Source organism: Benincasa hispida, chromosome 1 (assembly GCF_027475165.1).
Source record: "Benincasa hispida cultivar pf3 chromosome 1, pf3_genome.v1.1, whole genome shotgun sequence".
In the NCBI taxonomy this organism is placed as follows: domain Eukaryota; kingdom Viridiplantae; phylum Streptophyta; class Magnoliopsida; order Cucurbitales; family Cucurbitaceae; genus Benincasa; species Benincasa hispida.
The window spans coordinates 78212172-78238724 of NC_143478.1; the positions used below are offsets into that span (position 1 = coordinate 78212172).

A 26553-nucleotide genomic window follows, 5' to 3' on the forward strand; every position below is an offset into this window, starting at 1 on the left:
CAACTCTAACAAGAAGTCCTGAAAGCAAATGTTATTCCTTACGTCCAAACCCCCTAGATTACCGCCTGCATATTCTCATTCATCCTTATTTCAAATACCACCGTAGAAAACCAACACGCGAGACATTCTATAAGTGAAGAGAAAACTTACTGCGCAAAAGAAAATGTATAAAAATTATTTTAAAAAACTAGGAGAAAGTTGACTTAAGTTGACCAAGTCAACTTTACGAGAAAGTTGACTTAGTCAACACGAGAAAGTTAACTTGGTCAACTTTACGAGACAATTTGATTGGTTCAACTTCACGAGACAAAAGTTAAATAAAAGAGTTGTCTCGTAAAGTTGAACCAACTCAACTTTTGCGTAAAGTTGGACAAAGTCATCTTCACAAGAAAGACAACTTCACGAGACATCTGCTTTGAATTATACGAGACAAATCACAGAACACCAATAATAACTTTCTCATGTTCAATCATGTTGCAATATTTTTCATTTTCAATTTTCTCTCCATTCTTTCTCCTAAAACCTAAGAATTTTCCTTTAAACGTAAATAAGTGAAAAAGAAATAAGAATTTCGGTGGTTACTGAAAATTTTCTTTAAAAAGTAATTTTTTGGCTCCATTTTGCCCATTTTATAAAAAATAATAATAATAATAAAAGACTATTTTTCAACATACCTGTCACTTTTGGATCTCTCAAAAAGGAAAGAAATTGTTGCTTTGAACTTGGGACCCCCTGAAAAAAATTATTTCTCTGACGTTGAGATCCCCCATTTAAAACATTTCTATCTTGAAAAAAAAATGTGAAATTGAAGATTGACGTTTCTAATTTAAGATATACCAGTCAAGAAAGTTGGTTGATTTCATATTCAAGACAATTGAATGACTATTTATTGAGAGATAAAATGATATTTTTACGTGGTGGATCCTTCCATTTAAAGACCGAAAAAATGGGGAAAAAATGTTAAGAAAAGTAGATTTCAACGAGGAAGTTACTTTTGAATTGGAGAAATTTTTTTGAGTCAAAATAGGTTGTTTTCTATTTTATCTATTAATAAAATATATAGAGGCTAAATTATAGCCACAGTCGGTCCAGCATGTGCTACCAACCCCAAAATAGTTTATATACTTGGGATACGTGATTGATTAGGTATTATATCAAATAATGATAATAATAATAAAAAAAAGTAAAGTGAACAATTTCTATTCAATATTTGGTTAATTACAAAGTTTGGTTCTAATGACTATTAACTTAAAAATATTATACAAGTATTGAGCCTTCAATTTAATAGGTCTCTATACATTTTTAAATATCCCTAGTGAGCGTTTAAATTTTTAATTTTATGTTTAATAAATCTTCAATTTTTAATTTTATGTCTAATAAAATTTTGAATTGTCAATTTTATGTATAAGAGGTCTTTGATCTATTTGAAAATATTTTAAATTCACAAACAAATAGACACAAAAATTAAAAATTTAATATCTTATTAAACACACATTTCAATTTTGTCTTATATTTCTACTTCGATCATTATGAAAAGGTTCATAAAATAATATTATACATTAAATAAAACAAATTATTAACAATAAAGTCTTAGGCTAAAAATGTTACGCAAAAAAAGTTTTTAGCCCAAAAATATACTAACTGGTCGCTAACCTTTTTAAGTGATTCGCAATCTGTATAATAATTTTTTAAAATTTCAGTTTCACACTTTATGCATTAAAAATGGTTTTAATTTTGGTCTAAAAAGATATGAAATTTTGTTTCTTATTAATATATTTGATGCAGGCCATTGCCACCAAGATTCTACTTGACAAAAACAAATACAACTTTGTCCACAAGAAAAATTGGGCCCACCCATTAACAAATTTATTTCTTAAAACTTAGCATATTTATTTTGCGCCTAAATATGATTATTTTATGTATAATAACATTAATTTTTATAGGTTACAAATCCCTCGTGGTCCTCAATTTTCATTAAAGTAACAATCTAATCCCTAAATTTTTATTAGTAAAGATTTAGTTCTTGTACTTTTAAATTTGTAATGGTTTAATCCTTGAAGTTTGATGAACAACAATTTGGTCCCTATATTTTACAATTTACAACAAATTAATCCTTATTGTGAAAAATATTTTTAAGATTTATTGAAATTTCTTACATATGTAAATTGTTAAATTAATCAAAAGCCATTTTTTTTTTTTATAAATTATAAAGATTAAATCTTTACATAATAAAATTTAACACTTAATTTTAAAGATGTTTTTCGTAATAGAGACTAAATTTGTTACAATTTTCAAAATATAGGTGCTAATTTGTTATGTATTGAAGTTTATGAACTAAATTGTTACAAATTTGAAAGAATAGAAATTAAATCGTTACCAAGTAAAGTTCATGGATTAAATAATTACTTTATTAAAAGTTCGAGGACGAGAAGTAATTTTTAACTATTTTTATATTTAGATTCCAGAAATTGCTTATAATTTCGTAAATCATACTACTAATTAGCCTTTTCAAGAAATATTAAATTTTAGATGTGGAGTAAGAATTTGAAGAATGAGAGATTTTAACCAATAAGCTAAAAAAGATCGAAAGTAAATATTTATTTTTCTTCTGTTTTTTTTTTTGTATATAATGATTTGAACCTTCAAACTTAGAAAGAGAGTATTTGTCCAATTACTTCAAAGTTAATTTTTCAGTTACTATTCTATAAAATTCAAATAAGAGAGAGATAAAGAAAGAGAAGAAGCAAGAAAAAAAGAAAAATAGGGATAACCCAATAAATCTCATTCCAAATCAGGACACTGTACATAGCAATACAAGACCACACCAACAGACTCATTCATCATCATAAATAAGACCAAAACAGAAACACCCAAAGCAACTACTAAAAAAATAATAAAATCCCTCAAAACCCATTTGCATTTCTAACTAAATTCCCTTTTCCTTTGATCAAAAGAGGTTCAAAAGGAACTACAATATGCAAAAAAGAATCAAATTCCCTCAAAAACCCATTTGCATTTCTAACTAAATTCCCTTCCCCTTTGATCAAAGAGGTTCTACAAATGCTTGATCATACAATCTTTTTAGAAGGTGTTGGATAAATCAGCATTGTGGATGAGATATGTCAGTGCCAATGCCACCATCATCAACACATAAGCTATCCCTTGGTCTATGGATGTCCCTGTCAATTTCCATTTCAAACATAACCACTTAAACTTCATTAACATGTAAGAATTTCATTCCTAATTTTCTATGTATCGTTTGATAATCATGTAGTTTTTTGTTTTTGTTTTTAAAAACTAAGTCTATTTTATCCACATTTCTTATGATAATTTACATATTTCTTTAGTACAATAGTTGAATACTTACTTGGTTTTTTAAACCATAACAAATAAAGAAATTTAGGATAGAAGTAATGACCATAAGCTTAATTTTCAAAAATAAAATAGTTACCAAACGCACATTAAAATTTTGCATTTCAAATAACATAACAACTACTTAAATTAAGTTTAAAATGGCATTTTCAGAAAAGAACTTCATGAATGAACACCTTTGTTCTGAAAAGTAAAAGTAATAATTGTCATGCCAACACAAATAGCTAACATAATTGCTAGCATAATAATTGACCATTGCAAGGACATGAATTTGATAAAGAATTTAGAGGAATAGTTCCATCATAGTAGTTAACTATTTAGGAGTAAATTCTTACGAATTAATGTTGTAGGACGAGTTCTCGGGACATTTAATAATCATTGAAACTATGAAATAATTTTATGCTGTTTTGATACGTCATTTCTAACATTTGGTCCGCAAATCGATGTCAATGACCTGTCGCTAGATTGAGAATACATGTAGGAAAATAGATCCACGAAAAGCTTGAACGAACGCTCAAACTAATGTGGGGAAAAGTGAAATAGATTAAGATTTGAGCTTGAACGAACACTCAAATCTAGAAACGTAAGTCGAAAAAAATGATTTGGTAAACTCAGAAACCGAAACTCTCAAAAGAATCCGGAAAGAAAGAATAAAGAAACAAAACCCATTTCAAGCCAGAGATCCACATTCCACCCAGATCTGCAACAGAAATGCAAAACAGAACGAAATTAAGAGGAGAGCTAACCGTCGCTGGTGGGAGCGGGTGCCGGAGCCAAGGAATGAGGCTGAGCAACCGGCAAGAAGATGGCAAAGATGAGGGCGGCGGCAGCCAAAAATCCAAAAGAGGCCGTAGAAACCGCCATTGGAGTCAGAATGGTGGTGGGTAAATTTCTCCTCTGCTTTATTCGGGGGAAGAATGGCAAGAAATGGAGTAGCAAGGGTCGATCTCTCTCGGCGATGGGTCTGTGAGATCAAGAAGCTTTCAGGACCTTCTTCTTCCAATGGCTTCAAGAGGGTCGCGGAGAGAGAGAGAAAGGAATCTCCCTTTCCCTCCTCGAATGAAGAAATGAAGAAGACGATTGAAGGAAATCTCTGAAACGGAAACAGAGGCAGTCAAGCGATGGGGGACGGACTGCCGTTTTAAAGGGTTAGGTTTTTCTTATTTTTATTATTTCCTTTTGGTTATCATTACCATGTTAAGTTATTACATTTTTTTCTTTTTTTTTTAATTCGATGGGGATATAGCTATTGAAACCCACAAGGCCACTAGGCCACAACCAAACTCAAATATTGAGGTTGGGTTCTCTATCTTACATTTCTATGGATGATGAACCTATGTCTAGTGAGAGATCCAAATTTTTTAGTCTCTACATAAGCAGATGTCTTAATATTATTTAAATTAATATTTTAGTCAATTTTATGCACATTTGTTTTTTTAATTTTAACCTTACAATTATAATGAACCTTCGATTTTACTCAAAAGGTGGTTCATCAACTAAAATGTCAATATTACTAAAATGAGCATAGATCGATTTAACAAAAAAAAACTAATAATCTTTTTTATCATATCATTATACTATATCATTATAATCTTTTTCATCACTTCTTTCTATCTGCCATGTCATGTAGTTGTTAGGGGTAAAATAATGACTTCCAATATAGAATTGTCTAAAAAAGACAAGTCTTTTAGTAGGATTACAACGTGGTATGTGAACATAACAAAGCAATATCAAGGTCATTTTTGACCTACTCCAAAAATCTTCGTTAAGTTGAGCTACCCGTGTTATAGAGTCATTATCGATGCAACACCTGTCAATAGTACATTTTGAGTTGAAAGGGTGCAAAAAGAGAATTATGATACTCTTCGTCCCATATAAAGGAAACTCTCCCAAAGATGCGCATTACACACCTGCTTAGCTCGACACTACTTTAGATCTAGTACTAATTTGAGCATTAGAGTATAGGTAGTTAAGGACCACTCTAATATAAGATTTTGTGTCAAGTCAAGTTCCGTCACTGACTACGACTCATTGGCAAGCACCACATCAACTACCACGTCGTTTAGAAAATGTGCATCAACAATAATCATCTTGTTGGAAGTGAGAATATTAATTAAAGAAAGAAAATGGAGAGTTATAGAAAAGACGTTAGGGACATAAAAGTTAGGAGAACAATTTTAGAAATAGAAAATTTTCGAGAAAATTTGAGTGATTAAAACTAGAGAAAAAACAATATGTCAAGTATATTAACAATAGAAAGAAACTTAGTGATTTGCAACGAAAAATTAAATTAGAAAGAGATCCATAAAACGTTATCATGAACTTAAATTTAGAGAGAGAGAAAGAAAAAGATAAATTAGTGAGAATAATATTTGAAGAAAAATTACATTTTAAAGTGAAAAAACATGTTTAGTTCACAAAATTTTAAATTTAATTTTTAATTGGTCTAAAGTTTGAAATATGTTTATGACAAATCAATGAGTTATAAAAATCAAATTATATACGTTTATCTTTCCAATAGATTGATGATCATCAACTCTACTAAAGGACCAAGTGAAAAGTTCTAGGAGGCCCATCAAAACTTTGGAAGGTGAGACTATCATAGTTGGTTTAGCTTCTCTCCTCCAACCTAGAGGAAAGTCGTTGTAGCCTTTGATTGTGGAATTCGACTCCGCATATATCATTTGTGCTCTTAATGAATTGTCAATTGATATCTCTGGAACGAAAAACATGGTGAATGTCTCATTGGTTTTTGCGCATCTAGTTGATGTACACTCTTTTGGTAAGTGTAATCGTGTGTGTAATTTTGTTGCTCATACTTTGATGCGTACGTAATTGATTTTGTTGCTCAACCTTCTTCTAATTTAGAAGATCACCAGACTTGTTGGCTTTCTTCTTATCTTAGTTGAGTATCCTCTGCTTTTAATGAGAATTTATGTTTATCTAGTCTTATTGAAGTACCATTTTATCAAAAAGGAAAAAAACAAAGAAAAAAAAATACTAAGTGAAAAGTTTGTGAACTCGTTTGTTTGTTTTTGTGTTTTTGGTTATTATTGAGAGGAAAGTAAAAGAAAAGTGGTCGAGAGAAACATGTAAAATGAAAAAGAAATGAACTTGGGAAAACAAAAACTAATTTTAAAATTTATATTTATATATATATATATATATAGTTTTTTTTTTAAAAAAAAAAAGTTTAATGAAATTACCAAAAAAAATAATAATAAATTACCCTTATCGAATGAGAGAGAGACAACCGGGAAAGCCGGTAAAGTGTATATATGAAATGAGAGAGAGAGAGAGAGAGATAAACCGGGAAAGCCGGTAACGGGGAAATGTGGTAAAGGTTTACGGCCGTTATGCGAAGATGGGACCCACCAGCATGTTTCCTGCCCACTGCTGCTTCTGCACATGCCGCCCATGCCGCCTTTGACAGTCTATTATTTGCCTTTTTCTTTTGTTCATCGGTGAATTTATTTTTTATTTTATTTGCAAAAAAAGGAAAAAAAAAAGAGCGACTCTAAGCTAAATTTAATATCGATTATTTTTCTTTCACCTAAATTGGTAGTCAATCAATTTGTCACTTATTGCAATGAAATGAAGCTTAACTAATAATTTCAACAATTATTGATGCTTCCCATGTTTTACAAACCACCATCCAAATTTGGACAAAATTTTCTATGTTACAATACCCATTAGAATTATGACAAAGTTAACTTTAATTTAAGTATAGTTGGGATTTGTGTACCTCAAAATATTGGTAGACTCGATATATTTATCATATAAGCTTACTACATTAACAAATAGATGTAAATAAACAAAATTTATAGTCAAATATGAGAATAGTTCAACTAACATAAAATTTTTGTTAAAAAAAAAATCAAATTTACTATCAACCTCAAGATCAAAGATACCACTCTCCACTCCAATATTATGACAAAAAAAAAATTATATAACTAAGGATAATTGTTTTAAATGATAAAACAACCGAAAATATTTCCAAAGGAAAAACAGCATGAAATATTTTCAAAAATAAAACAATTAAAAATATTTTCAAATATAGCAAAATGTTACTATCTATCAATGATAGACCTAGATAGACCCTAATAGACTAGTGATGAACTCTGATAGAGCTAGATAGATATCTACAAGTATCTATCAATGTCACCATTTTGATATTAAATATATTGAGTCTATCAATAGTTGATAGATACTGATATTTTGCTATATTCGAAAATATTCTCACCAATTTTCTATATTTAAAAACAACCCTATAACCAACACATTATACACTAATTTAACTATAGACATTCAAATCAAATTGGTCAACACAAGTTCAAAACTCTATAATTCAAATTATACAACACCAAGCAAGCTTCATGAACTAAACTAATAAAATCAACCTACATGAATATAATTCAACTGACATAAACTTGTACAATGAGATCTAAGGTTCGATCCCTCACCTCACATATGATAAAAAAAAAATTAAAAAAAATCAAACATCCTCTCATCCGAGGTTCAAAGTTTTATACCCTAATCTTTAAAATGATGGCAAACAAGATGCTATTTTAAATAATATTTTTCATACCATAATGTAGTTATATAAAATATTTCTTTTAGATGGTTATTTAACATTCTTTGTCATTTTCAGGAGACCTAAATACATTTTTTTTTGTACATAGACTACGAAAATAGAAAAAAGTGGGAGAAAAACAGAGAAAATAAGGCATGGATTTCCCACAACATGGTGGCCATTATGGAGAAAATCTCCATATCATTACCAGCTGCATCATTTTCTTTCCACCAAATCCCCTACAGACTGTCCAAAACTAGAAAAAAAGAAAGTGACAAAACTGGTAATGGAGATGAAATCTGGACCATTTTCCAATTCAAATCAGACTGAAACTTCCCTACCATTCAAGTAAGCTTTCTCTATTCGCAGTAATAATTTTGAAACAAGGTTGCTGGACGATTCAAAAGAAGAAAACTAGTTCTAAATTCTAAGTTCTAACAAACTAATTTGATGGTAATCGTATTGGCCTCAACCACATGCAACAACAATTGTAATGGAAGTTCTTGAATTCTTTATGTACCCTATTGATGTCTACATCTCTATCTGAGTCAGTAGTGTTCACCAAGAGATGTAATTATCTACAGTAAAGGGATAGACAAAAGATCTTACATTGATAATTAGCAGGGAAGAGGAAGAAGCGAAATGCATCAACAATCAGACTTCAGCATTAGATCTATCTTTGCATCAAACCTGTCCTCTTTTTAATGAAAAATGAATTGATCTTCGTTGTTCTTATATATTTCAAATAATTGCTTCAAATGCTGGATGGCGATTCTTCTGCAGTCAATAAGACCACTTATGTCAAATTTCTCCAGTTCCATCACAGATTTCTTCAATCTCCCATTTGGATCTCCGTTGGTTAGAAACAATGCCAATGTGGAACCCCTGGATTAAATTTGATCAGAATATTTAATGCCACACTAGTTTGCCTCAGCTAACTTTACAAGAACGCTCAAAGTTATGAAAAATTCCCATGTACAAACAATAGGCACAAAAGACAGGTACAAAACAGTAGAAATAACAGAAATTTTGTCATGCAACCGAGGTATAACTGAATATAGGTTAAAACAATGGAAAGAGATGTAAAGGGAGCTCAAAACTGAACATTTTGTGCTTGTGTCGAGAGATTCGAAACATCCAATTCCTCACTACAGAAAGTAGAATACACAGTTGGCGCATACTTTTTGGGATCAACAATTGCAGGGCGGATAATCGAATAAATCATTTTAAAACAGGGAAACTTCCTTCTTATTTTAGAACCATTTTATAATAATTTCAAGTACTTAGAGACAAATCTAGGAATGAATCGATCAAGATTCCTACAGAAGCTAACATAAAATCCAAGATATCAAACAAAAAATTTATGATGTAATAAATATGCATAGGTGAAAAAACTGATTAGATACCTGAGCAAATCAGCCTCATTAAATCCTCTATGTCTGGAAGGCAAATATGGACTGTATGGCTTTCCAATTAAACTTGCCTGTCTATAGAGAATACAAACAGCCTCCATGCAAAGCATATCATTTTCAGCAAATGCAGCACGCATTTCAGCTTCCAATTCCCATTTTTTGTTACATTTCTTCCCTTGATCTGACTTAAGATGACTTGAGCCATATCTATTTTGGATATCACCATTAGAATCTGAGGAAATGAAACATTCATCATTGAAATAGTCCATGCGAAATGTAGCATACTTGAACTTAGAATCAAGTGATCTACATTGTTCCCCAACTTTCTCTGCACATTGCCTCAACATGACTGCAGCAGCCCTTGAAGAAGTCGTGACGTTCTTGCAATCATCAGTACGAGGAGAAAAATGCATTTTCAAGGCATGTTTGTCTGCACGACCATGTGGAGGTGTTGAAAACATTGCCCCTACTTTCTTCAATGACTCCTTACCCTTGCTTACACTGGGCCAAATGGTCATCTCACCATCCTCCCTTTCAGCATCATAATCTTCACAATCATTTAACAATGAACCTCGTTTTCTCGTTTGATTTCTTTGTGATCGAGATAAATTTTCCGCTGGAGCATGGTCATCATCACTAATTATCTCAACAACGCATCCTCCAGTACCTAGGAAGGACAGTTACCTTGATCATGTGAAGAAATAATTGGCATCATACTTGAATAGACCCAAATTTGTTTCATGTGCATATGCATAAATTTAAATGTTAGTAACTTAGCTTGCCTAAACTAATCTTGTCTGGAAAATTGACAACCACCCAAAATGGTGTCATAAAATTATATACGGAGAAAAATACCATCAAAGCCATAGGTGAACTAAGCACACAATTGTTTTTTTTTTTTTTTTTTAATCTACTGTCATATCACAACATGATGCATGAGCATAGCAAAATAGCTATTTTCTTAAAACCAATAAATAAAGTAGAAATGTATCTTTTACTTTCTAATCAATGGTCTACAAAATTATAACCAGTTTTCAGTATTACCAAATACCATATCCTCCCAAGTTTCTAGGTCGAGTTGGGTGTCTTTAACTATCCCAAGCATTCTAGTCTTACTATTCCTTGCACGTAATAGTTGGTTACATTATCTGCTCAAGAGAAAACGAAATGATCAAACTTGTAACAAGTTTTGCTCAGACTTGCATAAATAAGCATCTCAAATGGCATTCATATATTCATGGATTAAACCTAGGTATTACATGTAACCATAGGATTTAACTCCAAGCAACAATTTATTCAATAAATAGACGAAGTTTAAGCTAATAACAAGATTCCCCTTGTCAATACTCTCATTCAGAGACACATATGTATACACACAGTAATGCATATTAAATATCTACCGAGCAAGTAACCAGCAGGGTGGGTAATGGAGTAGAGGGTGTTGGTGGGTTGGGATTAGACAAGGGAATAGGTTCACTGACTGGTGGAAGAGATGAGGAGGAAACTTCGCCTGATGCCATCAATAGAAACTAATGAAGAGCCGTAGCTCTGATACCATAAAGAGTTTAGAAAAAAAGAAAATAATTGCAGAGAATTAATATTGCTCTGTATATTGAATAGATGAATAGTACCAGCCTATATAGGCAAAATAGCATACGTGTGACGGTGTAGGGCTCACACTGGAGAACTTGTAATAAACTATTAAGGGGAAAATACAAGAGAAATTACCCAAATACTAAAATACAAGAATAGCATTCTATCAAGTTGTAAATACTAACTAAATTTGTAATGCCTGCATTTCCCAAACTTTCAATTTTCTAGCCAGTGGAGTGGATTTCAACTGGGCAATGTGATAGCCTTTTGACAATCAATCACATTCACTTAATATGCAAGTGGGAAACTTTCAGATGCTTACCTGTTCCATTCTCGAGTTTGTCATTTTCTGCTCCTCTCTTTCCAATCAATTTTCTGGAACCACCAAAGCAAGGGTCGTTTCTGTTAGGAGCAATGGGCTCCCCATATTCTACAACTGTGCTTGCATTATCCAACTGTGAGATTCGGCGCACGAGTTCCTCGAATTTCCTTCGACATAGCTCGTAATTATGTTCAACTTCCCTCTTTGCACATTCCAATTCTGAATTCTTGCATTTGAGGTCCTCTATGTTTTTTCGGTTATCTTCCTCTGTTTTCTTGACTAGTACTAATGCACTTTCTAATTCTGATTTCTTGAAGTTGAGCTCCTCCATTGCACATTCTAGTTTTAAATTCTTGCACCTAAGCTCCTCTATAGTCTTCTCATAGTCTTGCTTTTCTTTCTTTACCACTTCAATTGCTGATTGTAATTCTGAATTCTTGTGGTTAAGCTTCTCTATGGCCAATCTATCATCCTCCTGAGTTTTCTTAACCAATTCAAGCATTTCCTCAAACTTCTCCAAATCACTTTTTTTCTTCTCTCTATCCTCGTTTACTTTAACAATGAGTTCCTTCAGCTGTTGAATCTCACTCTCTTTCTCCTTCAACTCCTCATAAGTTTCCTTCCACTTCTCAAATCCTTTAGGGTCGACGTCAACCTTGTCTTGCTCGACCTTGGATTCACGAGTGAGACTGTCCAGTCTCAGAAACTCATATCTGCTTTGGAGCAACTCATACTCTTTGTTCTTGCTCTCAATCTCCTTCCTCATCTTAACTTCTCTAGAAACCAAAACCTCCTCCACTTTATCGAAATCTTTAGCCCTAAATGCCGTCCGTAGAAACGAAACTAACTCTGATATACTCCGACTCTCAAGGTTATCTTCATCAAAAGAACTCAACCCAGCACCCGACTCAATCGCCATTTCAAAATTCGAAGACATTGAAACGCCAAGCACCGGAACTGATAATCAAGGGCATAGAACGCATTAAAACAAAAATAAAAACGACTCATGCGATGCTAAACGAAAAGAAAAATGAAAAAAAGATGAAGAAACTAACCTGAAAACACAGAGTTGAAGAAGAAGAGAAAGGAAGTTTAAATGCTATGGTTGGTGAAGCACTGTGAAGAAGGAATCTGAAGGAAAATGCACAAGAAATGAGAAGAAGAAGAAGCTCACACTTCCAATATGGAACTTGAAGATGCAAATTGTGCCGGGAAATGAGAGCTGTATGATGATGAACCTCAATAAACCCAGAACCCAACCGCCGTACTGGAGAGTCTGTTGAAGTAGAAATACTCATCGCCGCCTTTTTCCTGATTTTTGAACTTAATGGGCCTGGGCCTTTTCTTAGGGCCCAATTTCATCTTTGAGCCTACAGAAAGCCCATCCCATCTTTGTCGAATTTATATATATATCTAATAAATCTAAAAGTTATTAAAATTATTAAAATTAAGGGAAAATTGCAAAAACCGTCTCTTAATTTTGGAGTTGGTTGCAATAACATTTTTGAACTTTCAATATGATTGATTATCCATGTCGTTTTTTATTGATTGCAATCAATCCCTCTTGTTAAATCAATTTGTTATTTATATATAGCACACATAGATAAAAGAAAGCAAACTTGTCATATATTAAAAAAAAAAAAAAAAAAAACATTTACATTGGAGTTGGGATTTACTTTAAAATAAGGGTGAATCTCGTTCATATACCTGTGCAATTTGGGACGAAGGATTTGCGTAGGTGACGCAACCAATTCTTTGGACTGAAGTGAAGATGATTCTGGAAGTCTAAAAGTGGCTGTAGCAAAAAACACCCAATAACTAACCACTTTGATTTGAGAATTTCAAATTCAGCTGTAGCAAATAATTTACATCTTAATTATCAGGTTTGTATGTTCTGCAATTCCAAAAATTTGTTTCTTCTACATTTTTCTTCTTTGAGTTATGGTAAAATCTATTTTTCTTCACCACTAAGTTGTTTGGTTACCATTTGTGTAAAATTTGATGAAATTTTGAGTTTGTATATTGATAGCTCTAAAAAAGAGCTATAATTCCTAATTTAATTTAGGCTTGTTAGTGGATTCTTTATGTTAATTATCTTATTTTGTAGGTATTAAGCATTGAGAATGTAGAATCGAACAACTAGAGTCAAACATAATTAATTTGAAGTAATTTGGAGGTGATTTGAGCATCTGGACTTCAAATGAGTAGAAATGACCAAAATGACCCTAATTGGAGTGTCGCAACCCTCACTCAACGCTCTAACGCAATGCTGTAAGGCAGAACTTGAAGATACAGGGTAGCGTTGCAACCCTGCGATAATTAACGAAAGCCAGCACATCTGCATCATATGTGCACGCATGCTCGCCAGAAGCGAGCGTCGCACACAGCGTTGCACCTCTACTCCAACGCTTGAGGGCTGCTGTCGAAAAGAGCATTGCAACACTCTTCCTAGCGTTGCAACGCTATGCCTATGGTATATATTTTTTCTTTATGAATTAGGTAAAGGGAGGAGGCTGATTTCATGGAAGCCAAAGTGGAGCTTCAATTTCCTCCTTCTCCCTTCAGATTTTAGCATCTTAGCTTAGGTTTTAAATTTTATTTTGGGTTGCAATCGATGGATCGGATCTTTATCTTGAGTTTGTCTATGAATTTTTTAGGTACTTCCTATCTAATTTTTTGAGCAAAAGTTCCTATGTTCAATTTCGTGAGATTTCTTTGACTAAATTTAATATTCTTCAACTCTATGCCTTCTTTTTTTTTTTATGTAATTTAGATTTGCTTTTATGTATTAGACTGACGACCCTATCATAATTGCATATCTCTACTAGTTAATTTCGAGCTCACACGTTTCCTTGTGATTGTCTATGCTTGAATTTAGCCCCGTAGCAGAGGATTGAATGTGAATGCTTAGATTTATAGGCTGGACTTGAATCTTAGTAATGCATGTTCAACCTAGGTTCAAAGAACAAATTGATTAATTGAATTAGGTTGTCCAATCAATTAGTCAACACAATTGAATCTCATTCTTCATGCATAGGAACTTTAATTTTATATGGACGCTATCGAACCCAATAAAATTAAAAGCATATAGTTTAGTTAAGGTTTACTTTTTGAATATTGATTAATAATTAGGATGCTAGATCAATTCGGTTTTAATTGGTTGTCAACCTTTGTAGAAACTAGTTATGCAAAATCGATTTAGTAGTTGTGCATGCATAGAATGGAATGTTTGTTTAGTTATTGAATCTCATGATAAAAATTACATAGGATTCTCTCTCTTGCTCTAGAAATGAGATAAACCCCTATCATAGATTACATTTACCCTTGCATTTTATGTTTCACATGTTTATCTCTTTCAAACCAAAACCCTCCATTTATCACTCTAGTTAGGAAACTGGCTTAACGAAACAAATCGTGCTTCCCTGTGAATCAATCCATACTTACCACTATTGCTACATCTTTATATTGATAGAAGTAGTTCGGTATTATAAATTTTCTTTTGATTTGTGGTTCTTTTCGAAAATTGAACAACACTAAAAAGGCTATGATAAAAAATGGCGTCGTTGTTGGGGAGGCAAGCTATTTAATCTCTTTCTTAGTTAAATTTGACTTATAAACTTTAAAACTCCCAAAAATATTTTTCTTTTCTTGTGTCTACTTGTTTTATCATGGTAGGTGATTTGAATATCTATTATTCGTTTCATGCGAAGCAAGCGGCTCAACATAGAGAACAAGAGGTAAGAGAATTTAATGAGCTTAGAAATCAAATATCTAAACTAACCTCTCTTGTTCAAGTTTTGGCTGCTAGGCAATTGCAGGAGCTTGAGCTTGAGATATGTCGAATATGTTCGTTTCAAGGTCATCCACTTGAAGCATGTCCTCAACTTTTGCATGGTCCTGAGCGCGATTACTATTCCCCTTGGGAGATTCCTAGCCCAAGCTTGACATCGAAGTGCACTTCTTCCGCCAATTCAGGTATGTCATTAGAAGATTAGTTTAGGGAACTTTCTAACTGCTCTGGTGAGTTTGTGCAAGAACCCTCCTTTATTCAATAAGAATTCTCGAGTTTCCAATACGATAACTTCCATTCTAGACCTAAAGCTAGAACTAAATTTTAGAATCTGGGTGACCTTGTTGCTCAAATTACTGAATCAGTTGGGAGAATTGAGGAGTCTCTGTTGTAGTCTTCTAAGACTACCGAGCTGAGCATTGAAGTGACTAGCATCGATTGTCAAGTTGAGTAACGGGTTACTTAGAGCACCGGTCAAGGTAATACTTTAGATTTTATAATGCATGAACTTGCTGATAGTCCTTCTCAGTGTGTGCATGATTCTATTGAGTCTCACCTGGAGACTCAAGCCCCCGTGTTTGTTGAGGTTGGTCCTGTTTCTTAATTTGTACATCTCATGCTTATACTGAAGAACCATTCAGAGATTTCCATCGTTTATACTACTAAGGCTGAGCTCGTGGAGGAATTTTACCCTTTCGACAGTGATGATGATGTTTACCTTATGCCATGTCTAGAACAAGTTAGTAAGGTTAAGTGTGAGCCCATGCCTCACTTCGAGGAGACTCAAGTAAAAGAGTTAAAGGCTTCCAAGCCTCGATCTATTCTTTCTCCTGACAATTCTTACATTTTTTAATATTGTTCATCTTTTCCTTATGAGTTAGTGTCAGTCGAGTCTGAGTCTGTTGAGTCTTTTCTTTATTTTGACTTTTTAGGGTCATTTGAGTCTTTTGATTCTTTCTTTTTACCTTTTTTTTTTTTTACTAATATGAAAAACATCAAATTCGACCTGTCTTGTTCTCTTCAAAAGATGCAGAGCCTTATAGCCTTACCGGGCTATATTGGCTTATCTAAGAAGGGACCAAAGAAATACATAAGTTAAGTAACTGATGTCACGTCAAGTAACTGATGTTAAGTCAAGGTAATATTTTTTTTTTGTATTTCTTTGTGCCTTGATAGAAGACATGTCACGTCAAGTAACTGATGTTAAATTTTGCGCTTCCTAGAGGAAGCTAGGTGAAAAAAGTTTACTGTTTTCTTTATTTGATTTTTAGATTAGATTTCTTTTTGTTTTTATTTTGCAGGCTCCTCTATTTGGTCCCTAAAGAAGAAAGAAACATCTTTTGAGAGGCAAGCCCTCCTACCACACCTCAAAAATCGTGCACAAAAATGCCTATAAAGGAGGTTTTCTATTCCCTTGCCTTTATTTTCATCGAGCTTAGACTAGAGATATATTAGGGACAATGTATCATCTTAAGTTAGGGGTGTTGGTGGTTAATTAAATTTGATGTTCTTCAACTCTATGCCTTCTCTGAATTTTGATGTAATTTAGATTTGTGTTTATATGGTGGATTGACGACCCTATCATAATTTCATATCTCTGCTAATAATTTCGAGCTCACGTGTTTCCTTGTATTCGTTTATACTTGAATTTACCCCGGTAGCATAGGATTGAATGTGAATGCTTAGATTTATAGGCTGGACTTGAATCTTAAACCTAGGTTCAAAGAACAAATTGATTAATTGAATTAGGTTGTCCAATCAATTAGTCAACACAATTGAATCCTCAATCTTCATGCATAGGAACTTTTATTCTGTACGGACACTATCGAACCCAATAGAATTAAGAGCATATAGTTTAGTTAGAGTTTTCTTTTTGAATCTTGATTAGTAATTAGGACGCTAGATCGATTCGGTTTTAATTGGTTGTTGGCCTTTGTTGAAACTAGTTAAGCAAAATCGATTTAGTAGTTGTGCATGCACAAAATGGAATGTTTATTTAATTATTGAATTTCATGATAGAAATTGCATAGGATTCTCTCTCTTACTTTAGAAATTAGATAGACTCTTATCCTAGAATACATTTACCCTTGCCTTTTATATTTCACACGTTTATCTCTTTCATACCAACCCCCCCCCCCCCTCCCTTATCGCTCTAGTTAGGAAATTGGTTTAACGAAACAAATCGCGCTTCCCTGCAGATCGACCCGTACTTACTACTATTGCTACTTCTTTTTAGTGATAGGAGTAGTTCGGTATTATAATTTTTCTTTTGATTTATGGCACTTTTGGGGCGACACTGGAAAAGGTTGCGATCTTACATGATTTTTTATATTTCCACCATGAATGAATAGAGTTTCTTATATTTTTACTCTTTATTCTTTTAAAATATAAATTTATGTTTCATATATTTAATAGAGATGAGCTACCTCTTCATTGTGTGTGTACATTATGTGGGCAATTTGTCTTCCATGGTAATGAAAAAAACATCTTATATTGGAGGGCAAATGCACAAAATTGATATATATAATTTTAGTATGATATCCATATCTGAAATTATGGACATAGTGATGGAGGTAGGTGTATTAGAATTAAAATTCATTATCTAGTTCCATGGATTGATTTTGGAGGGTTAAGACTTGTATGGAATGATAAAGATATCCAAGAGATGTTAATAGTTTTCTTTTCTTTTTTTTTTTTTTTTTTTGAAAGATATGTTAATGACTTTTAAACATGTGAATTTGATCCATATCTATGTAAGAGCACTTGGAAGCGACATTAAATAAAGTAAAACACAAGGTTTCAATGCATGAGAATACACAAGGTAAAGTGATTGAGAGAGTGATACTAGTGATAGAAGACCATCTTTAGTGAATTTTGTGGAGAGTGACTATGGAGGTGTAGAGGATGATGCCTTGTTTAAATCAAGAATAATTTATGTTGAAGGTGAGGAAGAGTAGGATAACAATAGTGAGGATGTTGATATTAATGAAGAAGTTTGTGAGTCTCAAATTATGGAGGAGTTTATCAATGAGTTAAACCTTATTAATGGAACCTTGGGTGAGTTGGAGTGTGGGTCTTTCAGTCACTTGAGCTTACTAGTTCAATCTGATGAAGATAGTGTACAATAAAAAAAAATATCTTGAATTTAACACTTCGACGTTAAAGGAAGAGATTTATCTTTAGAAATGATGTTAGGTACATTAGGTTAGTTAAGAGTTGCTTTAACAAATACTTGATAAGGAATGGTCATGAGTTGATATATGTTAAAAATGAGTCAGTAAGAGTGATGGTAAGATGCCAAGAGGGTTGTGCTTGGGATTATATGCCTCTAAAACAATGGGAGTACTTAGAGAAATTTTGGACCAATCAAAATTGTCACGTCATTTACTAATTAATGACAAAATTACAAATAATTGAATTTGGGACAAATTAAAAGTTGTCATGTGTCCCAAATTTGTCCCAAATTGAAATTGAAAACATTAATTGGCAAATTTCAATAATGACACATGTTTTCATCATTGGATTGAATAAAATTAATTTGGTCCAATTTAATATTATAATTTGGGTTAAAGTCAAATTGGGCCAAAAATATGTTTAATTTGACGCAAATGTCAAATAAGATCCAAGTCCAATTAGTTGGGCATAGGGGTCAAGTCCATGGACTAACGAAACCCATGCCCACAAAGCCCACCTAAAAACTCTATAAATAGAGGAGTTCTCTTCATTTTGGTGGGTCAGAAATTTTACCCTCTAGAAGGCCTAGAGAGAATTCTCCCAATAATCAGAAGACTACGTGTTCCATTTCCTTAAGTCAAGCTTACACATTACACTGAGAGAGAATCAGAGGATCAAGTATTAGAGATCGAACCATATCCACATTAAATCTATATCAACACAAGTTCAACTCCACGAAATATATTTCTCCGAAAACTTTGTGCAAACACTTACCAAATAAAGTCACTATAAAATACTCACTCAAGCTTTAGAAAAGTCAAAAACCGAAAAATAGATAAAAAAAAAAAAAAGGGGAAGAAGAAGATGATGACAGCCGGAAGAATTAATTCCCTTTCTGCTTTTAGTATATATTTTTACCACATATTTACACTGTATAGGGGCTCCCCTTTTATACACACAATGGGGAGAATAATGAAAAAATGAATAAAAGAATCTTTTCTTTGCAGGGAGAAGGACGATCGTTGCAACCGATTTGTTATGGAGAGAGGAAAGCCACGGTGGCAGGGAGGTTGAGCTCAGCATCCTTGTGGCACCTCGTTAGCTGCTGATTGGGCTGGACTTTTATCCTTGTCATCCCCCTTCAAGCGAGAGGGTAAGGCAGTTTGTCCGAGCTTACTTCGAAGGTATGTAAATCGTTCATGAGGGAGAGCTTTGGTCAGGCAATCGACCAACTCTTCATTGGAGGGAACCAGACATCTAAGTGGCCCTGAAGAACTTGATCATGGACATAGTGCACATCAATTTCGATGTGCTTTATTCTCGCGTGAAAAACAGGATTGGCAACTAAAGCTCTGACACCCATGGTGTCACACTAGAGTATAGGGACACTGGTTGGGGAGAAGCCAATTTCAGAGAGTAGATTACACACCCAAGTGATTTCTGCAGTGGCGTGAGCAAGGGCTCTGTACTGGACTCAGTGCTCGATCTGGCAACAGCCAATTGCTTTTTGGATGACCAGGAAATAAGAGTAGAGCCAAGGTACAGACAATAGGCAGCGGTCGATTTCCTATCATCAAGATTAGAGGCCCAAATAGCATCCGAGAAGGCAGTTATGGTGAGATTGGAGTTGGATTTTATGGTGAGTCCATGATCAAGAGTGCCGACGAGATAACGGAGTACACGTTTGACCGCTGATCAATGTATATCTGTAGGGGCTTTGAGAAATTGGCTGAGCTTATTGACAATGAAGGCGATGTCTGGTTTGGTATTGGTGAGATATTGAAGGGCACCAATCGTACTTCGGTAGGTAAATGGATCAGGTAGGGGATTTCCACTATTTAGGGAGAGTAGAGCATCGGGGATGGTTGGGGTTAGACAAGGTTTCATATTCTGAAGATTGAGTTTAGATAGGAGATCTGTGATGTATTGAGCTTGGTTGAGGTGAAGACCGGAAGGTAGATAGGTGATTTGGATACCAAGGAAGTGATTGAGTTGGCCAAGGTCTTTGAGAGAGAATTGGGTGTTTAAGGTGGAAACAAAGTGATTTATTTGGGTTGTGTCACTACCAGTGATTATGAGGTCGTCTACATACACAAGTAGTATAGTGATGGTGGTGAGAGTGAATATGTAGAAAAGAGAGGTGTCAGGGGTGTTACCTTGAAGCCGGACCAGCAAAGGAAATTTTTCAGTTCATCATTCCAAGCCCGTGGAGCCTGTTTGAGGCCATAGATTGCACAGTTGAGATTGCATATATAATGTGGGCAGGATAGGCTCTCAAAACCAGGAGGCTGGGTCATATACACCATTTCTTTCAATTTGCCATTCAAGAAGGCATTATTGAAATCGATTTAGCGAAGAGGCCATTTATTCGACACTGCCAGAGTGAGGACAATTCGGACAGTGGAAGCCTTAACAATCGGGCTGAAGGTGTCAAAGTAGTTAAGACCAGAGTATTGGTGGAAACCTTTGGCAACCAGGCGGGCCTTGTGCCTCTAAATCGCTCCATTCACATTGTGATTTAAGCGGTAAACCCATTTGCAACCAACTACATTTTGATTAGGATTAGGCGACACTAATGTCCAGATGTCGGTGCGGTGCAGAGCATCAAGTTCTTCGATCATGGCAGCCCGCCACTATGGAACGACAAGAGCTTGAGAGACATTTGTGGGTTCAAGTTGAGAGAGATCTGTGTTGAGTTTGGCAACCCAAGCTTTGGGTCGAAAGATACCAGGCTTGCCCCTGGTTATTATAGGGTGAGTATTTATGACAGAGCAGGCAGTAGTCGTCAGGGGCAGCTGGGGTGAGGGTGATGGTGAGTTGATTGGGGAGACAGGAGAGCGAAATTGAGGGTCAGGGACAAGTTCAGGGGAGGTAGTGGTGGATTGGGAGAAGATGGAGAAAGGAAGGGTAAGTAGGGTGAATTTAAGTTTGAATGTGGTGGTGAAGTAATTAGATCAGGGTCAGGTATAGTTTGGGTCGGTAGGGATTAGGCTTGAGAATCGACATTGGGTGGATGTTAGGCTGAAAGGTATGAGGGTGGGTGATCGATAGTGGATGAACGTTGGGAATTTGAGGATTAGGGCAGAGGAAACCAGGTTGTGATTGGTAGAGTCGGAGATGAAAGGACTTGGGTTAGGTCGGATCCAAAACCCGACTGAAATGGAAAGTCATCTTCATTGAACTGGACATAGTGGTATATAATCATTTGTCGTTGTTGGTCAAACAACGATATCCTTTATGAATAGGTGATGGTCCAAGATAGACACAATTATTACTGTGAAAGGCGAACTTGTGAGCCTAATATGTCCTTAGATTTGGGTAGCACGCACAACCAAATACCTGAACAGAAGAGAGATCCAATATGCTGTGAAGAAGAACTTCCATGGGGCTTTTGTCTTGAAGAACAGGAGAAGGAAATGAGTTAATTAACATAGTAGTAGTTTGAAAGGCGTACCACCATAGATGTAAAGGCATTGAGGCTTGGGCGAGGAGTGTGAGGCCAGTTTTAACAACATGTCGATGTTTGCGCTTGGCACCACCGTTTTGAGCTGAAGTATATGGGCAAGAGACTCTGATCTGAATACTCAGATGCTCACAAATGTATGTTGCTGCTTTAAATTCACCGCCACCATCCATTTGTAGCAATCGGAAGGTTTTGTTGAATTGCGTGTGTACAAAAGATTGGAAGTGCTGAAAGGAAAAGGCTATATCACTCTTTTGTTTTAAGGGATATAACCATGTGAATCGACTGAAATCGTCTACAAATAAGACATAATAACGAAAGCCATCGGCTGATGGCTTTGGAGCAGGCCCCCATAGGTCAGTGTGAACTAAATCGAATGGTGTTTGTGCATGAGAGGAAGAAGAAGAGAAGGGTAGATTGTGAGATTTTCCAAATTGACATGCCTCACAAAAGAAATTCTCATTATCAGAAATTTTCAAATTACATCCACTAATCAGTTTTGCCAAAATTTTAGAGGATGGATATCCAAGCTGCTGGTGTAGAAGAAATTTGGATATGGTTGGGCTGGTTGTGAAGACAGGAAGAGAAGATGATAGGGAAGACTAAGTGGTTGAGCTAGCACCCGATAACCTTGATTTGGTAAGTGCATTATTTATCAACGGGCTGACACTATCCACCTGATAAAGTTCATCCTTAAGCTTGCCTTGTCCTTAACCAATAGATTCAAGTTGAGAATCAGTTCTTGGGGTTAGTTTGAAGTGTTCAAATTAACAAGAGAAAATTCAATTATATATGATATAATTAGTGTGATGTATGAGATACATCAAGTGGATGAATTAATGTAAATATGATTTACATTAAGTACCATAAAATAGAAAAAGAACTATGGTTTGTATGATTCATGAGATGAAATATTAAAACTATAGATTATAAATATAATATGTTAAGTTGGTTATCATATTCATTTATAATATATTAATTATATGATCATTAATTTCTTTTTCTCTCATAACCGATTGAGTGGGAGGTTATTAGTAGTTTTATGGTAACCGTGAGATAAAAAAGAAAATAGTTTTCCTAAAATTAGGAGTTACTTCATTCGGAAAAGAACACGCGGTGATAAGCTATCAAGTGAAAGAGTTTCACTAAGCGATAGATGTTGAGAGACTAAACGATCATGCAGCTTTGACTATGTGATAGTCGTTCAGCTGATCGTAGCTAAACGATCGAGTGGCATAGTCTATACGATAGGCTGCCATTTACTACACGATCGGGCACATCGTTTATACGATAGACGCTTCTTATCTCCCACTTGCTCGATCGTCTACACAATCGTAGACCTCCAGTCTCTTCCTCAAGCCAAGATCATACAGAGCCCACAACTTCTGGACTCTTACACCGAGAATACCAAGGTAACCATTGTGGTGGTGTCCTCACTCAGTTCGTGGATCGAGTTGGACTTGATTGGTTTCAAGAAGTTGTTGACCATTCGTTGTGTTCGTGCTGTTGGTCGTGGTGTTCTGGTTGTTGCTTTCAAGTGTTGTTGTGGACGCGTTTGGACTGATCGAGGGATTCGTGAAGAATGTTTCTTCAAAGGTACGCATACTCTATCCTTTGAATTCTATCTTAACATGTTGTAATTTCTTATTGTGCATGACCTGTTAGTTTCCGTTTTTAGACTGTAATTGTTTTGTGTTCAACTAGAATGAAATTTGGAACGATCCCTTCCACTGCTCATGGAAATCCTCATGCTTGATTTCCTTCAAAAAATCTATTTACCTTTGTAGAATTCACAACTTTCACGAATCCTCTCCCAATTTCACAAACGGAAAGGATCCTTTCTCGGTATCTCCAAAAAAACACAACAATAGAAATGGGCACCACCACGAAGGCTTCCTCGTTATTCTCAATGTTGAGAATCACAGCAGAGTTGTGGGCTCACTTTGGTTAATTTTGGGAGAATGGAGTAGATGTTTTTGTGAGAGAAATTCACTGTAAACTTTTTACACAGAGCAGAGTTGTGGGCTCGTTTTGGTTAATTTTGGGAGAAGGGAGCAGATGTTTTTGTGAGAGAAATTCACTATAAACTTTTTACTGAGAGATTCACAAAAGGAGAGACCTTCACATGAATCCAGAGAGGGGAGGAAGAAGATAAACTCCCTCTGTAAAAGATGTGGAACTAATTTCACGTATTAGGATTTTCTTGTTGAGAGATTAATGGGGGAAGTTATAAAAATAATTTCCTCCCTACTTAAATAAAATATATAATAACTAACTTTATTATATATTAATAAAACTATATATTATATCACATATAATATAACTTATAGTTTATTAATCTCTCATACAACTTATAGAATTAATATGAATCACATTCATATTAATTTTAACATATAGTTTTTACATGAATCATATTCGTATAATTAATATTTGAATCATATTCAAATATTTCTTTCTCTCATTAAAACTTTATATCATAATGTATCATATACACTACATTAATTATACCTTATATGAATCAAATTCAAATATTTATTTATCTCATTAAAACTTATAATGTATCATATACATTATATTAATGATATTTTATATAATTAATTAATTCTCTTTAATTAATTTGAACAATCCAAATTAATCCAAAATTAATTTGATTCTCATTAATCCTAATTGAGCTAATGAGAGGACCTTACGTACCTATAGATTGAAGCACCAATGATACTTGATTAATTAATTAAACTCTTTAATTAAATTAATCAACTTTCATTAACCGTCAGTCACATCACTAAATACCGATAGCTGCACTCTTCACACTATAGTTATATTTATGTATCCATTGGATATAACCAATCAACAATGCATTGACCCTTCACAAATTGCTCATAAGTACAACTGAGCTAAAATTACCGTTTTGCCCCTATAGTTACTTCTAACTCCTTAAGTATCACCGATCCCTCTAATGAACAATTAGTTATAATCAAACTATAATTGAACCCTAGCTCCCCAATCAGACGAATCCCCAAAATGGTAGGCATAATATGTCAACGAAACTGGCCACTCTCACCCATGTAATGATACAGTGAGCTTGAAGAAGAGATTTACATGGAACAACCTGAGGGTTTTGTTGTCCATGGTCAAGAAAATAAAGTGTGTAAATTAGACAAATCTCTCTATGAACTAAAACAGGCTCCTAAGCAATGGCATGAAAAATTTGATAACCTTATCCTTTCTAAAGGTTTCATGGTCAATGAAAGTGACAAATGCATCTACTGTAAGTTTGATAATAACCTCTGTACTAACTTGTGTCTATATGTAGATGATTTATTGATCTTTGGGTCGAGCTTGCACGTCATAAATGATGTAAAATCAATATTGAGTGTGAACTTCAACGTGAAAGACTTAGGAGAAGCTAGTGTAATCTTAGGCATAAAAGTAAATAGGTCTGAAAAGAGAATTTCTTTGGATCAATCTCACTATATAGAAAAGATTCTAAAGAAATATAATTACTTTAAGTGTAAACCAGCTTGTACTTCTTATGATCCTAGTGTCAAGTTGTTCAAGAACACTAGTGACAGTGTTAATCAATCTGAGTATGCGACCATCATAGGCAGTCTTAGATACGCTGCCGACTGCACTAGGCCTGACATAGCTTATGGGAAAAGTTTGCTATCAGAGATTCCTTTATGGGAAAAGTTGGTACCAGCCATATTGATCCATTGCGATAGTACTGCAGCAATCGCAAAAGTTCAAAACCGTTACTACAATGGAAAGAGACGTCAAATACATCGTAAGCACAGTACCATTAAAGAGTTTCTCACTACTGGTGCAGTTAGAGTGGATCACATATGGACTGATGTAAATTTGGTAGATCCTTTAACGAAAGGACTGGCCAGAGAAAAGGTTTTCAGAACCTCAGAAAGGATGGGACTCATGCCTATAGAAAGATGAATCACAGTGAGAAAAACCCAACCTGTAGACTGGAGATCCCAAGAAACAGGTTCAACGGGTAATAACTGATCACGAGTGATATATAGTGAATCATGCTAAACCAAACACAGAGTTCCATTCCTATGACTTAAAGTATGAGCATGATATCTTGAAGCGTAAGAAAGGTTGAACTTAGTTCTTAATGAGATGTATACTTGATGACAAGTGGGGTACCTAGCTACAAGAGTACTCTTGATAGACTCACCTGTATGAATGTGGAAGTGAGGGCCGCTTCCTATGGAGTTATTAGGCAAACTCTCTAGAGCATTCACTAAACTGGGATTCACATGTTAAGCCTTAAAGCACGGGCTTTCGTACTACAACCTAATAACACTTTGTGTGAGATATTATTAAAGATAGAGTTCAAAACCAAGGGTTACTCTAGTATATTCTGAATCATCTACACTATGTAAAGGTTCAAGTCGTAAGACACCTTTGCTTATGCACGGTGTTGTATAAAGTGAAACTGCTCGATGAAAATCTTTTCTCTCTTTTTCTTTTTGTATAAATTTCCAAGTGAGGGATTCTTGGGTGAAAATTTAACTTTCAAAACTAGAGGGAACCAACTTTTTTTTGTTGGAGAATCCCACATTGGAAAATTTGGTGTTGGAAGTCTCCTTTATGTACTTCAATCTTGTGTTTTGGGCTTGGGCCCCAAGGGATACCCATGTTTTGGAGAGAGTGAAGAGATAGACCAATGTGGATTCGGTGGACGTCCCACACATATGCCACCGTCGTCCATCCGGTCGGGCGAGGCACAGCGTGTGTGTGATTATTAATTTTAATAAAATATTATTATTTATTTATTTTTATTTCTTTAAACTGAAAAAAAGAGAGGAAACAGTCACTCCGTTTGACGATCGCACGTTC

General features: G+C 34.6%; 2 protein-coding genes across 4 annotated transcripts; both read right to left on the bottom strand.

The window, feature by feature from the left end:
- Nucleotides 1-2751: 2751 nt before the first annotated feature.
- On the bottom strand, nucleotides 2752-4369 carry LOC120073509 (arabinogalactan protein 22-like). Its single transcript, XM_039026352.2, has 2 exons — nucleotides 4119-4369; nucleotides 2752-3179 (listed from the first exon to the last, which is right to left on the bottom strand). The coding sequence occupies exons 1-2, from the start codon at nucleotides 4234-4236 to the stop codon at nucleotides 3082-3084; spliced, it is 216 nt and encodes a 71-aa protein (XP_038882280.1). The 5' UTR covers nucleotides 4237-4369; the 3' UTR covers nucleotides 2752-3081.
- Nucleotides 4370-8365: 3996 nt separating this feature from the next.
- On the bottom strand, nucleotides 8366-12533 carry LOC120090576 (uncharacterized). 3 transcript variants are annotated; one of them, XM_090311750.1, is made up of 5 exons: nucleotides 12328-12533; nucleotides 11273-12229; nucleotides 9668-10024; nucleotides 9352-9589; nucleotides 8366-8830 (listed from the first exon to the last, which is right to left on the bottom strand). In XM_090311750.1, the coding sequence occupies exons 2-5, from the start codon at nucleotides 12207-12209 to the stop codon at nucleotides 8647-8649; spliced, it is 1716 nt and encodes a 571-aa protein (XP_090167876.1). In that variant the 5' UTR covers nucleotides 12210-12229; nucleotides 12328-12533; the 3' UTR covers nucleotides 8366-8646. The 3 variants fall into 3 exon arrangements, with proteins under 3 accessions (XP_090167876.1, XP_038904233.1, XP_090167873.1); XM_090311747.1 differs by having other exon boundaries at nucleotides 8423-8830; nucleotides 9352-9564; nucleotides 9643-10024; XM_039048305.2 differs by having other exon boundaries at nucleotides 9352-10024.
- Between the last annotated feature and the right edge of the window lie 14020 nt (nucleotides 12534-26553).